Source organism: Tupaia chinensis, unplaced genomic scaffold (genome assembly GCF_000334495.1).
Source record: "Tupaia chinensis unplaced genomic scaffold, TupChi_1.0 Scaffold000426_1, whole genome shotgun sequence".
Classification (NCBI taxonomy): Eukaryota; Metazoa; Chordata; class Mammalia; order Scandentia; family Tupaiidae; genus Tupaia; species Tupaia belangeri.
The window spans coordinates 3,783,100-3,801,120 of NW_006159931.1; the positions used below are offsets into that span (position 1 = coordinate 3,783,100).

Here is an 18,021-nt window from a genome sequence, read left to right on the forward strand (position 1 = left end):
CTTTTTTGTTTTTCCCTCTGCGTGTTTACCGGCTTCATTATTCTCCGTAGTGCAGAGTATATCTTGACTACCCGTGGAATGACACCTGCGGCACCGTGGTGTGGATGACCTTAGAGTCTGGAGTCATGGCCAGACCGACTTCTCATGATCTCAGTGTAGTTCCTAGTGAGGGAGAACCCTGCCGTGCTGGTACAGGTTTGGGGTTGCCCTCCTCTAGGTGAAGTGTTTGTCTTTTAATAGCTTTTAGATAGCTGTGGCAGTGGATGATAGGTCGAGGGTGGAGTGACTGGGTACACGCGGGGTGTGCAGTACTGTCAGTAAGTAATGCTCGGGGCAGAGGTGCGGGTCTACAGTAACCTGGGTCAGACTGTATTAAAGCAGTATAAAAGTTACTCAGGGGACCAGCAGTTAGCGTAGTGGCTATGTCGCTGGACTCCCATGTAGTCGACCGCGGTTCGCGTCCCGGACCCAGTGGCTTAAAACTCACGCCGGGCATGTGTACGTGCATGCCCAAGATCCCGAGAGGAGAATGGAGGAGAAGGAATTGCGGTTTGGCCATCCCCCCTGGGGGGTGATTTCTCGCTTTCTTCTCTCTGTCTCTCTCTCTGTCTTTCTGGCGAGTGCACGTGCCCTATAGCAAAAACCTCTTAAAAAAAAAAAAAGTTACTCAGCACAAAGAATGCAAAGTGTGTTTGAGGATTTGAGAAACCTAAATCAGCATACTACATAAAAACGAGCTTCTTTAACCTGGATATGTAAAACACATACTTTCAATGGTACTAGAAGAGTGTGTTTAAATAAATACCTGAGTGAGCCTTTTTGAAAAGAGTGTTCAACAGTCAGTTACTCACCGAGCGCTCCTATGTTTGTACTGTGCATTTCGGATTTTCTGTATTGGGTTTGCCTGTAATTGCCGATGTTTACCGAGGAGCTCTTCATTATTTGCCATCCATTATTGCAAGATTTACTTGATTGAATTTCAGATTTCTTAATTCTTGGCTTTTGTTAAAGAAGTATTTATCTTTCATTCATGCATTTCAGTTATTGATGGCATTTTTCAGTTTCTCTACGTAGCCTGCCTTGTTTCTTTTTTCTTTTTTTAGAGGTTTTTGGGCACGTGTACTTGCCAGAAAGAGAGTGACAGAGAGACAGAAAGCGAGAAATCACCCCCCAGGGGGGATGGCCATGCCGCAATCCCTTCTCCTCCATTCTCCTCTCAGGATGTTGGGCATGCACGCACATGCACCCAACGTGAGTTTAAGCCACCAGGTCCGGGACTTGAACCATGGTCGACTACATGGGAGTCCAGTGACATAGCCATTACGCTAGCTGATGGTCCCAGCCTGCCTTGTTTCTAAAATTAGCAGTTTTCTATATAGTCTTAGCAAAGTCTTAATAGTTAGAATTTTATGCTCTTCTGTAAGGGAAATAGATAAAGGAAACAGATGATTTTTAGCGTGTTTTGTTCATTTAAACATTTTCTGACTTAGTTTCAACATATAATTCTTTGAATTATTTAATTTTATTTATCATTATTATTTTTTAATTTGCTACAGGGCACTAGTGCTCAGATAAAAGGAGAGAGAGAGTGAGAAAGTAAGAAAGCAAGCTTCAGGTCCGGGAATCGAACTGTGTCTGGCCATGTGGTAGTCTGGCGCCTTAACCATCATGCCCACTGCTGGTCCCCATAAAGTAATTCTAATTATAGCATTCTAGCCACATTCTGTGGTCACAATGTTCAAGATCTGTAAGATAAAGAATGTAATTTAGTTTTGCATGGTTTATTACAAGTTTTGATATCCTGGGGTCATTTTTAAAAACGGAAGTATTTGTGGATGGTAATTCCAGAGAAAATATAATGTACTTATTTATTCAGTTTTCACTCAGTTCTCTTAGGGAGAGAGAGTTCTTTTATCCCTTGGCGTGTTGCTTAAACTGCTGCCTCTGACTGCCCCGATGTATTTCAAAGCTCTTCTTTCACACGATCTTGGGTAAAAATGTTTAGTATTGAGACAGTATATTATTGGGTTGGGCCCCAGCTCTGTTGTTGATTATTTTTTCAACTTTGGGCAAATTACTTAAACACTTTGGACCTTGGTTTCTTTCTTTCTTTCTTTTTTTAAAAAATAATTGTTTATTTTTAGTTATTCATTCATTTCTTTTGACCAGAGAGGGACACAGAGAGAGAAAGAGAATGTGAGAAAGCAAGCCACCAGGTCCAGGACTTGAACCGTGGTCGGCCATGTGGGAGTGTCCACTGTCTTAACCACCACGCCACCTGCTGGTCCCCGGACCTTGGTTTCTTATCTGGGATAGATAATACTTTTATAGGATTACCCTAAAGTTAAATGGCTATTTCTCTCTAAATATATGTGTGGGGCCAGCAGGTAGTGTGGTTTTTAAGGCGTTGGAGTCCCACATGGCTAACCAGGGTTCAAGTCCCGAAACTTGTGGCTTGAAAATCACGCCAGGCATACATACAGACATGCCCCAGCTCCCAGGAGAACAATGTAGAAGGGATTGTGGCATGGCCATCCCGCCCGAGGGTGATTGTTCACGTTCCCTTTCACTATCTCTGATGAGTATATGCACCCTATGGCAAAAACCTTAAAATATACAGTCAGGTGCTCTATCCTGGCTCCTGGCTAGATCTGGGGTACAGGAGGATGAATTCTGGACAGAGGGTCTTTGGTGGTCAAAATCCAATGACCATTTTTCTTCTTCTTTTTTTTAAAATATATGATCAGTTATTTAATTAAGTTCTTGGGAAAAATTTAGAACACCAATTTGTGAGGATAAACTCCATTTGTAAGGGCAAACATGGATCCCAGGTAGCCCTGGAGGTGAGGAACAGCTTTGATTTTTGGTAAAATTTGCAAGTCCACAGCTTTCTGATCAATCTTATGCTGCTCCAAAATCTTGTATTTCTCCTTCTCTGTGTCAGAGATCTCACCTTCCTGGTGTCTGGGCTTCCACAGTTTATTTTTTTAAAAAGTAAGCATCGATAAGGTGCTTTTGGATTTTTACTTTGCTAATATCAATTTTCGTGGAGGTGGCAATGATAAATTTCTAGTGTGGTCTATGTAGTGGAACTCGATTGAGAACCAGCAGTCCAGTTACAAGTAGCAAGCCACTGTTCAGCTGCTTCAAGAAAACCACTCTCTTGCCTCTGTGGCATCCAGTGAGGATGATCACAATGGTCCCAGGAGTGATGTTAGCTCACAGCTTTCTCACATGCTGACTGAAGGGGTTTTGCCATGGCTCAACAGCTTTCCAGGCACATCTTCAGTGGGATAATACCTAGGCATTTTGTGCAGTTTAATCACCCAGGTACCACCATTCTTGTCTGCACCAACTGGTTTTCTGACAGTCACAAGAACCTTCTTTTTCTTTTCGATTCTGGATTTAGTGGCTGAGTATTTCCTCTTATACATGGTCTTCCTGGAATACATGGCAGACCGGGAGTATCTGCCGATGCCTCAGACTAGGGCGGGTTTCGGCTGCAATGGGGCTTCCCCTTCTTGGGCTTTTTAGCCTTGGGGTCACCCTTTCTAACCTGGCCACTGGCATCACCCTTCTTGGCTTCGGGTTTCTTCTCCTTAGTGTCCTGCTTCGCTTTTTCACCTGCCATCTTGTATCGTAAAAAAATAGTATATTGTCCTTATTTTTAATAGAAGACATTTTATTAACTACATTTTACAAACACTCAAGAATAATACGACCCAAAAAATGCTAACAGTATACCAGTTACTATCTGAAAATAGTCCCCCACTAGATACAAGGTTTTATTTCTCCTCAGTTTGTGGAGACTGAAATAGCTGACGTAGGTGTATTTACCTTAGTGTTTTCTCTCCTGCAGTTTATCAGAGAAGATATGAAATACAAAGATGCTACTAATAAACACAGCCACCTGCACAGAGAAGACAAGCACATAACTGTTGAGGACCTGTGGAAACGATGGAAAACATCTGAAGGTAAGGCTGCTGGGCCATGCGGGTCCCTCACCTTCTGTGCGCCCGCCCTGTTTAGCCAGGGTTAACACATGATTAAAAAAAAGAAGAAGAAATAGGATGTTTATATTTAAGGTCACCCCCTCCATTTTCAGTTTTGAGGGATGACTTTTTTCTTCTTTCTTAGATTCATTTACGGTCAGGCTATTTTCTGATAATTGAATACATTGTACTTAGGATAAATATGATAATGTACGTCCGAGAGCTTAAACTTGTAAAGCATTGCATCTGCTGTCAGGTGGCCTGAAAGACTGGCTCAGTAAAACATAGGGAAACTCCAAGTTATCTTTTGGGTTGTAGAGAACAGCTCTGTAAGTCTTTGGGAAGCTACATCACTTTTAGGCTTTTCCTTAAGCAGTCCTTTATTAAATCTTCTAAGAGTTGCATAATTGTTTTGTACCGAATGTTTTTTTTCTTTTGCTTCTCAGACATTCTCCAGAAAAGTCTGTACCTAACACCTCAATTTGGTTTCTAGTCCTAGGAAACTGCTCCCATTAACAAAAAAGATCATTAAGCTTACATCTTTTTAAAAGCAACAGAGTCAACCCAGAATATCTTTTTTGTAAGGTGTTTATTCTTGTGTGAAAGTCAAGCAGTTGTTGGAGCCATGTTTTTCTCCGTATACCTGAATAGTGAATTGAAATGAAGAGAAGTTGGGAGGAAAGGAAAGAAGTCGGGATAGGCACACGGATGTGTTTTGAAAAGCGGTCGTTAGGTGATTTAGTCATTATGCAAACATCCTAGGGCGCGCTTACCCCACCTGCTGCTGAAGTCCACACACCTACCTACGTGTATGGCCTGCATGCCCCTCACAGGACCACTACCGTGTCCACGCTCACCGTGGCCTGACACGCCTTTCTGCAGGGCATGGCGGCGAGATTACCTGACTTGGTAGATGGTGACATGTGGAAATAGGAACTCACAGGAGGCTCTCCCACCTGTGCCAGGGTTTTTCTTAATGTAAAAGGAGGTTTATAGCTTGCTTACATGTTTGTTTTTACTTTTTAAAAAGTGGCATCTGTTGAAGTATATAAGAAAAAGAAAAGGAAAGACACACACAAAAATCATTGACTTAAAGATACATAGACTTCAGAAAAGCTTTCTAATTCTGCCTGTCCCATTTTAGAGAATTATGAGCTTGGATAGGAAAAGAAAGAGAGGAGTGTAGGGTTTGTGGAGAAAGACGATAGAATGATGGAGAACTCCACATCGCAATGTATTCATATGAGTATCTCAGCAGTACATATTCCTAAAGGAATCTGTGATTTTATTTTTTTAAGGTTTTCTCCATAGGGCTTGTGCCCTCCCTACTGGAGAGAAACAGAGAGACAGAGAGAGAGGGAAAGTGAGAACTCCCTCCCAGAGAGGATGGCCACGCTGCAGTCCCTTCTCCTCCATGCTCCTCCTCTGATTTTGGGCTTGCACACACCCATGTCTGGCGCGATTTTCAGCCGCATTCGGCCATATGCGAGTCCGGCGCCGTAACCGCTGTGCCACCTGGTGGTCCCAGGAATTGGTGATTTTTTAGAGAGTCTCATGCTACTAGATTTTTTAGGACTTGGGTATCTGCTATGTGGAGTGGACTCCACCTCACTGCGTTCGAGGGAAGGAAGATGTGACCACTTAATTGCTGTGCCGTCCTGGCACAGCCACCATGCCATGTCTCGCCTGGATGGTTGCACTAGCCACCTAATTGGTCTCCCTGTGTGCTCCCGTGCTCTGCAGAGTAATCTGTCTACAACAGGAGTCAGCGCTGCCCAGTAGCCCGTGGTGGCTCAGAACAAAGCCAGAGCCTTTGCAGAGACCCATGAGCCTCTACATGATCTGCCCTCTTCGACTCCTCCCTCCTTCATCTCGCTTATGTCTTCTGTTCCAGCCTTCTCCTTCCCTCCCTGCGCTCCATCCAGGCTGGGCACCCTGGTGATTCACAGATGCAGAACGCGGCTCCCTCGTGGCCAACTCCCCTACTTCCTTCGCCCAACTCCTTATCAAGGGCTGTCCTCCTCGTGAGGCCCCCTCTGACCACTCTATTTAAATCGCAAACCACAACCCCCTTACCACTTTTTCCAGCACTCCTGATTCTTTTTACTCACCTGCACACTTTCTACTCCCGCCCCTTACCACTTGTCACCGTCCAAGATGTTATTTATGTAATTGACTTGTCCTCGTGTTTGTCTGTCCTCCTCTCTCCCCCCACCTCCCCAGAACAGACAGCACTGGAGGTTCTTTGTCTATTCTGGTTAGTAATGGATCCCAAATGGAAGGGATTCTACAGTCAAAAGTCCTTTTTGGTTTTTCACCCTAGTGACTTTGGTGACAACTTTTTGTCCTCTAGAAAATGCGGGTTTGTTTAGCTCGAGGCTTTATTCAGGTTGAATAGCCTCTTAAACTTCTTTCCCCCAGGCTATAACCTTAATCTTCAACCTCTGAGATCTTATCACTCAGATGATGAGATTTCCCTCAAGTCCACACAGTGCCAGAGTCTGTGCTTCCTGCTTCTCCAGGCCCAGTCTGGGACCTGGGGTTTGTCTCAGGGCTCACACCAGACAGCTGTTTGGGGGCAAAGAGCACAGGGCTGAGTGTTCATAAACCTCCGAAGAAGCCTAGAGTGACCTATCTGATTTTCGTGCCTCGTGTCAGACTATTTATTAAAGGGTGGGCCGTTGTCACTTGAGTAGTCAGTTTCAAATCATTCCATGACAAGCTCCAGTATTCCTAGAGGTGAAGGTTATACTTTTATCTGTTATATTTGATTTTTGTTAAAGATTTCTTTTGGGAAGCAAGAAATAGAAAATTGCTGAGGAAGAGATTAGAATGTATCTCTAACAGTAACATGTAATCCAAGGTTGTTTAGTTGAATATGTACAAAAAGTGTGTGATGTGTCAAATGTGCACACACACACTCTCACACTTGTCACTTGGTATCTGTGGGAGACTGCTCCCAGGACCCATCGCCGATAGCGAAATGTGTGGGTGTTCAAGTCACTTCCCCACGTACATCAGTGCACTTGAAATCTTCTCCAGGTCACTTACAATGCCCAGTGCGAAGGAAATACTATGACACAGTTGTTATATTGTGTCTTCTTTGTATGGTCGCCTGCCCCGTCATACAGCAGGGGTGAATGCACATGAGAGGGAGAGCAGGAAGGGAAGGAGAGGAACCGAGGGAGCGAGGAGCACTCTTCACAGGACCTGGCGTACTGCTAGCCCCTTCCTCCGGTCCCCCCGTCCATTGGGGGTCTTGGACACTTGGGTTTCAGTCTGACGAGGCTGGGGATTTGAATGGTGGTCACCATGTGGGATCGGCTTCCCTGAGCAGTGTAATGTCCCTATGCCACAGAGCTGGCATTTGATGATTATTAATGTTGTTTTTTTAATCGCCAGAGGGTGCGTGCCCTTGCCAGAGAGACAGAGACAGAGGGGGTGGGAGGAAAGTTGGGAAGCATGTTCCAATAGGGTAATGTCATAATCCCTTCTCCTTTATCTCTTCATCCTGTCGGGATTTTAGGCACTTGCACATGTGTGCTCTCTCTCTCTCTCTCTGTGTTTTAAAGATTTTTTAAAAGTGTATTAATTAGTTTATTTATTTTGATTTAATTAGCGAGGGACAGAGCGAGAGAGAGAAAGTGAGAAAGATCCGGGACTTAAACTGCAGTCGGCCATGTGGGAGTCCAGCACCCTTAACCACCATGCCACCTGCTGTCCTCCCCCTCCAGTGTGTTTTTCAAACTTCTGGGGTTGGGATTCAACCCGTGGTTGGCCACGGGAGATTCACCTCCCTTGACGACTGGGCCATGAGGCTGGGCTATTACTGAGATAGGAAGTGGGACTCTAAGGAATAGGTGGTCAGACCCAGGCCCGAGATGGAGTTACGGTGGTCAGCCTTGCACCGAGAACTGCCTGCTCACAGGAATGGCTTGTAGCAGTGACTCAGTGATTAACCTGGGCTGGCATTTCTGTGTCCCCACTACATTCTGGAACCTAAGTAATGGGTTTTAGGCCCACAGCTCTCAGACAAAGGCTCGAACAAACACTGGCCACTAAATAATGGTCTCTGGGCTACAGCTCTCAGACAAAGACTTGAATAATCATTTACCAGAAGTTCTCTAAATGTACAGCTCCCTAAATGTTCAGCGTGACATACCTAACGAGTGACTCTGCAGGAGAGAGTGTGAGCACACCCCCCTGGCTAGGATGAAAACCCTGGTCCCAGCCCCACGTTGGCAGCTCACCCCTGGAACGCCCTCCTGCTGCCTGGGGGCTCTTCTCTCCTCCAGCTGACTGGGCTTTGCCGTCTCCCTTGTTTATCCGCGTTCTAGTTCTTCATGAGCACGAGACACAGAATCGGGTTCGCTGCTGCTCCTGTATTGCACACCCCAACTTTACCAGTCATTATCACTTCAAGTTCTATTTTCCTGAGCGAGCGAGCGAGAGAGAGAGAGAGAGAGAGAGAGATGCAGAGACAGGCACCCCAAAAGGACCCTTATGCTGCAGTCCACCCAAACCTCAGCTAGCCTGGGTGATGGGCACACCTGTTGTTCACAGGAGGCTTCGTGCTATGCATGTGGGACCTTCTCACTTAGGGCCAGCCTCCCACAGTAGGGCACTGCTGCCCCTCCGCTGTCTGCCTCCTGTATTATTAAGTCGTCGGGCAAGTCATGACTTGTTTTCTATGCAAAAATGCATCATGGTGTTACCAATGACCCAGCCTTATTGTTGCATGTTAGTTTTTATGTAATTTTACTTTATTTTGAATATTTTCAATCCGTGGTTGGTTGAGTGTGTGGATGCAGAATCAGAATCCATGGATATGGTGAACCGACTGTCTATGTACACACATATGCACACACACACCCGTTTTTTTTAAATCCATCATTATTTTGTCTCCAGTGCTTAGAGTCATGCCTTACTCAGTTTAATATTCAGTAAATATCTTTTGAATGAATGAAGGTATAATATCTGATGAGCATTGGATGCTCAGTACTTAGTAATTTAGTTCATCAAATATTTTCCAATGTAGGAACTTCTGTTATAATACATTTGAACACGTTGTGATGTTAAAAAGCGTCAGTGCCGTTTTCTGTGGGAAACATGGGGTTGAAGCAACCTACTCGAAGTCCATGAAGCTTTGTAACTGAGTAGCAGCAGTGCCAATGGAAATAGTACAGATGAGTGAAAATTTCAGCCTCCTTATCAATATTTTTACAGTTTAGATATAGAAATTTATGCGAAAGAATCAGTGCAGGCTACTTAACGGAAGGAACACGGAAGAGTTGAAGCTGCTGAAGTGAGGAGAGTGTGAAGTGTGCGAAGGTGAGACCCGAGCAATGGCGTTTCCGGGATGGAGGCTGTGACCGAATTGAAGCAAGGGGAAAGGTGAAGGGTGGAGGGTGGGTGGGCATCTCCTCATGGCGCACCACATTGGCAGTTAGTGGGCACGTGCTCTTACTCGGTTACGTGCCATGTCCGCGTGCTTGGAACAGTCACGTTTGAAACGATGCACATTTTATTTTATATTGGCATGCTCCCTAACTGCCAGTTGCATGTGAGCACATTCACTGTACAGAAGCCCAGGGAGCAGAAGAGCCTGTATGCATCCTGTGCCGAGCAAGCATTGCTTGGGACCTGGGTATTCAAGACACGTTCATCGTGGGTCTGAGCTATGCAGCACACAGCTGAGTAGAAAAGACAGAGTGACAAATAATTGCAATAGAGGGTGAGACGCACTATAGTAGAAGTAGGATCAGGTTATCGAAGTATCTTCCAGGAGGGAGTGGTGAGCTCCCTGCTAGGGTTATACCGTACACAGAGGTTGTTGGATAGGCCGTGAGGTTGACCAGGAGTTCTAGAAGGAGGGCAAGGCAGAGACCATAAAGCTCCTCGCTTGTGTCTCCTCCTTTAGGTACTTGAAAACTGCTGGAAGTGGAAGCAGAGACTGTGTATTATAGAAAGTAGGTAGGCTTTTAAGCTTCCGACTTTAAATCCTTGCTCTTCTTTTTATTGACATAGAGACATTAGGTTTATTTCAAAATTCATTTGTAAAATGTGATTCTTGTGTAGTACTGGGTTTTGGAGAAAGTCAGGACACATTTTTGTATAGAAAAAGATAGAAAAATATGTCATGCCTTTCCCAGCAACCTAATAAAAGTGAGCAGATGTATAAATGAATATTGAAAGTATGTGGCATAATTCTTGGCAACACCGGGTTGACATGTAGTAACTGTTGATTTCTTTTTATAATAATGCTAAATGAACGAAAATGTTTAGCTTTTTTTTTTTTTTGAAGTGGTTTTGCTATAGAGCACGTGCATTCGCCAGAAAGACAGACAGAAAGTGAGAAATCACCCCCCAGGGGGTATGGACACGCCACAATCACTTCTCCTCCATTCTCCTCTCAGGACCTTGGGCCTGCACGCACATGCGCCCGGCGTGAGCTTAAGCTGGACCCGAACCGTGGTCAACTACATGGGAGTTCAGTGACATAGCCATTACGCCAACTGCTGGTCCTGTGTTTAGCTGTGTTTTTAAGTCTTCTAACATTTTAGTTCCAGTCTCATTCGTTAATGAAATGAATGGATTAGGGTACAGACTTCATATTTTACTGTGCAGATCTCTGGATGGTGGAATGTACACAAGATCTTTAAGGAATGTTGTCAAATGGGCAAAAGTAAAATGGTGTTATGCAGAAGTTGATCCTGACCTTAAGTAGAAAAATTTCAACAGTGACCTGAATGCAGTTTTCTGTGTGTGCGGGGAGTGCTTGATCATGCTGCAGGTGGCACCCGTCCAATGCAAATGAGAGCCATTGTAAAACTTAGCTTTACATTTCAATATGGTTTTGATACACTGGGCAAGGTGCGAGAGTAACTGAGTGTAGTTAACAGTGGCCAGACAACTAATGAAGGAAAATGCAGATTGACATAGCCATTACGCCAACTGCTGGTCCTGTGTTTAGCTGTGTTTTTAAGTCTTCTAACATTTTAGTTCCAGTCTCATTCGTTAATGAAATGAATGGATTAGGGTACAGACTTCATATTTTACTGTGCAGATCTCTGGATGGTGGAATGTACACAAGATCTTTAAGGAATGTTGTCAAATGGGCAAAAGTAAAATGGTGTTATGCAGAAGTTGATCCTGACCTTAAGTAGAAAAATTTCAACAGTGACCTGAATGCAGTTTTCTGTGTGTGCGGGGAGTGCTTGATCATGCTGCAGGTGGCACCCGTCCAATGCAAATGAGAGCCATTGTAAAACTTAGCTTTACATTTCAATATGGTTTTGATACACTGGGCAAGGTGCGAGAGTAACTGAGTGTAGTTAGACAGTGGCCAGACAGCTAATGAGGGAAATGATTGCTTATGTACAGGGTATAGGGACTGTAATAGGTAAACCCTGATCATTATGCCGTTTCTAAAATGAAAACGCACCGGGTTAGTCATTCTGAGACACATGACAGCCATGACATAACCCTTCCCTCCTGTTCAGTGCAGGTCTCATCCTTCCCAAAGTCACATTTTAGTTTTGGGTTTTATAGTATAAACACTAGGAGATTTAGAAGATTTTTTTGTTCGTTTATTTTTAAAGATCAGAAGTTTAGTGGAATTGAAATTGAAAGAGCATGTTGGCGGTTAATAATGTTTTTTCTTCTGGGTGTGAAAAGTGTAAGTGGATTTCTAAATGTTGATAAAATCTACCAGTTTTTTAAGCTATAGGCTATTGGGTATGATGAGACTGGAATGGAAACAATGTAAATGGATTAATGCTATCCCTTTAGAATGATCAGAGTGATAATAAAAGTGTAAGCCTCAAAGATAGTAAGATAGCATTATCTTTGTCACATCCATCAACAAAACACTTCATTTACAGTATTTACAGTATGCAGAGCAGTCACCAGTAGGTTCCAAGGACGAATGAGGATTGGCTTTTCTCTCCAAGGAGCTTAAGAGTATTCTGCACGTGCACAGGAGAAATGTTAAGTGTGGTACCGTCATGGGCGTTTACGAGAATGAGTAGATTTATTGTAAGGAAGATTTCATTAAAGAGATGGTTCTTCAGTAAGATTTTGAAAGAGCTAAACTCTTTGAGTGAAATGAGAAAGACAGAGAAGGGCATGTAGAAGAACATATAGGACATTAAAATGAGTACTGCGGTTCGAGTCCTGGACCTGGTGGCTCACTTTCTCACTTCCTTTCTCTTGCTCTCGCTCTGTCCCTCTCTGGTCAAATTAAAGTAAATTAAAATAATTCTTAAAAATATAGTAAGTGAATAAATGAAATTCTAGATGTAAATGCTAAATCTCTCTAATGAGTATGATTTACAAACCAGAAATATAATAATGCTTAGCGTATAAGAGATATTATTGATAATGAGCGCCTATTTTAATGTTTGCCTTTTGTAATTAACACGTAGCACTTAACTTTTCAGTGTCTTACTTCTGTTGTCTTGAATTGGAGTAAACGTCGTCTTCCACATGAAGCTGTTAAGAATGAAATGAATTTGTATGTGTAAGGTGCTTGGAACTGGGCCTAGCACGTAAGTGTGCAGGGAGCATCTGCTAGTACTGTTTTGTCAGGCAGTGACGTGGCCCCGTAAGGGACGCTGGAGATAGACACTGCGAGAAGAGGCATCTGATCTGGAGAGTGGGGAGATGAGAGTCAGTGGAGGGAGACCAGGCTGTGGTGAGTGTTGAATTTCAGCCTGACGAGCTACTCCAGCAGTGGCCAGGGAGGCACCCCCCCCCCACACACACACACACCTGTGCTTACCCAGCCATCGCGTCCCTGGAGCATGGTGGTAAGGGAGCTTGGTCTGCGCCTGGTCTCCGCAGCACAGAAGGGTATTGCTGTACCAAGTACCGATGAGCAGTACTTACTAGGCCTGTGGGAGGTGGTAGGTGCTTTAGCATTTTTATGCTCATTACGTTCTTAGAGCTTTTACAGCTTCTTGTTTTAGAAAGCCCTGTAATATAGAAGTGTTGAGGGAGATGCATTTACCATAGGCAGGGAGAATAGCACTGAGTTTAATATAAAGTAGAATCAAGTGGGAAAAGTAAGTATCATGATTATGGACCCTTTGGACCTGAGGGAGTTGATGTCACTCACAGCAAAACCTTTGTATGAAGTGCTTATGATGAGCGAGGCGTCGTTCTAGGGGCTGAGGACACGGACGAAGAACGTGGTCTGTGTCCTTCACCTGCCCACACTCCGATGGTAGGGAAATAAGTAGTTAAGGGGTGTGCTGCGTTCAGCCATTGAGATTATCGGGAAGGTTCTGTGGAATAGTAAAAGGAGAAGCACTTCCGTCTGCCTGCAGAGGTCAAGGAAGACCAGAGGAGTAGGGGACATTGGCCTTGCATATCTTCGCCCCTCTTCTTCGGGAAGCACTCTGGTGGATTCGTCGCTCTGAGGATGCTTGGGATTTGTACAGTGTGTTGAGAAAGTACACGGTTATTTGTAATAACTCTACAAATGCACCTGCTGGCTTAGCACCCCAGACCCCACACCCTTCAGCTCATACATTCCCGTTCCTTTTAGGAAGAGCACATGTCAGCCATCAGTAAGGGTATTGGTTTTCGTTGTGCACAGAAAACGGATTATCCAAGGTAAGTCCTGTCTTGAGGTGGAGTCTAGTTTCAGAATGACAGTGTCATTGTACCACTAACAAAGGTCTTTTGTAGTCCAAGTTTCTTCTGTGCAGGGAAGAGGTGACACAGGCATGTTGCAGGCAACACAGGCATGTTGCTCACTCAATCAGCCAATATTCAACGGCACTTAAAATGGCCTTTTACTAGAAAAACAGCGTTAGCATTCTTCTGCTGTTAATAATCAGAATTTGTTTTTGTACTTCATAGAAAGCATGTCCTTTATTCCTTTATAATTCATAGTTTTATTTTTATTGCACACTTATCCAGACGAGTGAGAGTATTCACAGTAAGTTGCCCATCTGTCTTAGTAATGGCCTTACATTGCGATGTGGTGTCTGTCTCATTTCAGAGCTATTCATTGTACTATTTCGATGTTAGTTTTCTTCTTCTCTGTTTCCCTTTATTGTTGACATTCTCTGTCTTTTACCTCAGGGCACATGAGTTTTGAAGACTCAGGGTCTTTGCAGGATTAGTTACGGCTTTTTAATTTGTGTAGGATACTTACCTCCAGGCAACTCTCTCTTCCTTTGAGAGCTCATGACTGCTTTTATTCTGAAATAGAGGCCAGAGACCCACTGCCTGTCACAGCTCTCAGAACTCTGGACAATTAGATCATTTCTGTTCTATAGAAACACATAAAGCAAACACGTTTTGAGCTTCATGGTTTTCTCACAGAACTTTTCCAGTATAGAATCCATCATATGATGCTTTTCTTATGAATGCAGGAAGTAATAGTCTAAGATTACTTGTGAACTTGTCTCATTTCTGTTTTCTAGACATCTGAATTACGCTACATTTCTCCTCTGCTGTGCTCACAGGTTCAAAGGATACTTCACGTTGGGAGTGCAGTCACAGCCTTCTGCAGAAGGCGAAAACAAGGCCTTCCACTTTTTTACTGTTTGTGATGGACTAGAAATCAGGCTTTTATTGAACATCATATAGTTCCTTCCGCATTTTCCAGCCTTTCCCCAGTACTTGAGAATCAGTCACATATGGACGTGTGTTAACATTTGCTTTCTCAGTCCTCGTTTTGAGAAGGGGGTGGGAAGGAGGGACTCTGGTTGTGGCTCTGGATGTTCAAGTGCATGCTATTGCAGTGATTCACAGTATACATGCTCCTGGACTTACAGTGGGGTTAGGTGTTGATAAGCCCATCGTAAGATGCAAAGTGCGTAAGACTATCTTACACATGTAAGTATGTACTAAGAGGAAATGAATGACTACAAATTAGATAAGCCACATAGCGTGTATATATGCCTCATACTTACAAATCTTTTCACTTTGTGGATGGTTTGTCTGGATAGTATAGAAAAAATAAAGCCTATATTGTCCTGCTTTCTCATCTATTAATTGTTTTGCATTTTAGAGGGCAGAACCTCTTCAGCAGGGTCTGCAGTAGGCATTCTTCTAACAGGGGGACTACCTTCTTTTTCTCTGTGCATCAGTATGGATTTCTGAACATTGGAAATAATAAACCACTTTCCTTTCCTTTTTTTTTTTTTTTTTTTAAGGGAAATTTTTGCTATTGGGTGCCCAGAGAGACAGAAAGCAAGAAATCTCCCCCCGGGCGGATGGCCACACCGTAATCCCTTCTCCTCCGGCCTCCTCTTGGGATTTTGGGCATGTGTGTACACGCACCCAGTGTGAGTGTCAAGCCACCAGGTCTGGGACTCGAACCACGGTTGGCTCTGTGGGAGTCCAGCAATGCAACCATCATGCCTTCTGCTGGTCCCCAGTTTTATGGTGTTTTAAATCAGGTATTTACCTATGTTATTAGTTTGAAATTAAAAGATCTATTTGATAAAATGAAATAGAAAGTGTCAATATTCATTGAAAGAAATTTATCTTTTGTTTTCACCATCAACGTTTTTTCCTTACTTTAATCAGTTATGAAGAAAAAGGCATAAAACAGGTGCTTATCACTAGACGTTTAAGGACTGTGTTCTAAAACAAAATGAACGATACAGAGTTGTAACTCACTCACATGGAAGTGTAACAGGTAAAGTCATAAAATGGAGAGTTCCCTAGAAGAAGGAGAATAGTCTTAGGGAATACTGGCAGTAAGAAAAAGAGCAAAAAATTCTTAGCGAAATCAGTAATGGCTGTTAGAGAGACAGAGGAGCATTAGGAAGATGCAGTGTCATGAATAGGCAGAGAGGGGGTGTGTTTAGGCAGGGTTGGATGATTGTGTAGTTGAGGATGCTCTACCGTGCAGAGAGGGGGTGTGTTTAGGCAGGGTTGGGGGATTGTGTTGTTGAGGATGCTCTACCATGTTACAAAGTATCTACCCAGAGTCCTCATGAAGAATATCCCATTTAGTTCTCAGTGATAAGAATAGCTGTACCCTGGAGTAGCTGCTTTGTGTTACTCTTGTGAAGCCTGGGATTAATTTTGTTTCCTTCTTTACCTACCCTTTGCAACTGTTAGTAAGCATCTCTGTGTATATTTCTTCATCTATGTTCTTAACTCAGTTTCATTTGATCTTTTTTGGCCATTGAAATCTTGTATCTTTCATTCTTTTTACATTGTACACATCTTTGTAAGTAGTTTCTTTTCTCACTCTCTCCCTCCTCTCTAACAGTAAGGACTAGAGAAAGGAAAGTTGAAAAGTAGCCTGTAGCTAGATACAGAGAAGCATGATATAGGGGGAAAATTCACACCATTTGACAAGAAGAAAATCTTTACTGACCTTCAAGAAACCAGTTTAAACAATGGTATAGGGATTACAGTCACCAAAAAAGTTTTAAAAAAACTTCAGTGGAAGCAGCCCAGGTGCCCATTGATGGATGAATGGATAACAAAACATGGAATATGCACACAAATAGAGTATTCTCCAGCCTTAAAAGGACCAGCAGTGCTGCCATGTGAACAGCAAAGTGAACCTTGAAGACTGCTGAGTGAAATAAACCAATTACAAACAAACACATTCTGTGTGATTGCCATCTATATGAGGTTCTTAAAGATTCATAGACAGGAAGTGAAGTGGCGGTCACCGGGAGTGGAGAGGCGGGGAGAACAGTGCGTTATTGTCTGGTGGGTATGGAGGCTCGGTTTTGCAAGATGAAGGTGACCTGGAGATGGACTGTGGCGATGGTCACACATCGACAGGGATGTATTTGACCCCGCTGGGTCGTACACTTAGTAATGGTTACGACGGTAAATTTTGTGTTGTGTATCTTTTACCGCAACTTAAAAAAATGTCAGAAGTACACATGAGGTAGAAATACTGGGCAACTTCTATTTAAGGGAATTGAATGGTAATTACAAATGGGTAGTATGATCAGGTGAAGGATTTTCTTTGCTTTTTTTTTTTTTAAGATCCCATTTTAAAAATTATTTTAACTTTATCTATTTTAATTTGACCAGAGCGGGAGAGAGAGGGGGAGGTGGGGGGAAGCCACCAGGTCTGAGACTCTCACACGGTCAGACATATGGGAGTCCAGCACCCTTAACCACCACGCCATCTGCTGTCCCCAAGGGTTTTCTTAAGAAGTGGCAGGTTTAACTGTGCCTAAATAAAAAGGGAAGGACTTGACTGATATTTTTAAAGTTGGACATTAACAATTTTTTGATTCAGCAAGTACTTTTTGAACACATGCTCTGTCTAAGAGATGATTTTATTATACCTTCCCGTTTAATGTCAGCATCTGTTTCATTCATGGATAACTGTGTTGACTTTGGGGTTGAAAATATTTCATTAGGCAAGTAAAAATGAATTTAAGCTCAAACCAAATGGAAACTTGGTGTCAGAATAACTCTGCCTCTGGATAGCAGTGACTCACATCCTTAATATTTACTCTCTCTGAAGAATTGGAATGACAGTCCTGTTAAACAATGTCTTAAACTTTGGGAAGGGGCTAGAGGTGGGATGGGAAAAGAGGGACTGGAGGGGTAAGTAATTAGAGACAGATGGCCCAAGGAAATGTCCACCTTTTAAATTAGCTTGTTCATTGGTTTCTGAATTATAAATTGTGAACATACAGAATTCTAACCTAATTATTCTCCATGTTTTGACCAGTACCAAGTATTTTTGTGGCAGGATTTTAACGATAGTGCTACAGCCCCTCTGCAGTGAATACTAATAGGTTTCTGTGTGCTAGCTGCATACCCACTGATCCAGAGCCCGTGACCTTAGTAAAGGGAAGCGGATCTCAGATTGCAGTGTGAGATGGCTGGAGATTGATCTGCTCTGGCAGTTGTCAAAATCGCTCTGTTTTAATGAGCATGCTCAGTTGCATGAGTCTGACTCTGACAGTAGACTGCATTCTCTCTTAGTTGTGTAATTAGAACTTTATGAAAGAGGGAAGATCAGGCTTTAAGTTAGTGAATAGATGTTAAGACTGTATCTAGGCTCTTTGAATGGTTTTCA

The 18,021-nt window shown here is 43.2% G+C and overlaps 1 protein-coding gene across 1 annotated transcript in view; it reads left to right on the top strand.

Moving 5' to 3' along the window:
* Positions 1-18,021, top strand: part of STIM2 (stromal interaction molecule 2) — a gene marked incomplete in the record, with an annotated part of 102,186 nt that overhangs the window by 26,646 nt on the left and 57,519 nt on the right. Inside the window, 1 exon segment of the mRNA XM_027774383.1 lies at positions 3,860-3,974. Coding sequence (XP_027630184.1) covers positions 3,860-3,974 — 115 coding nt within the window.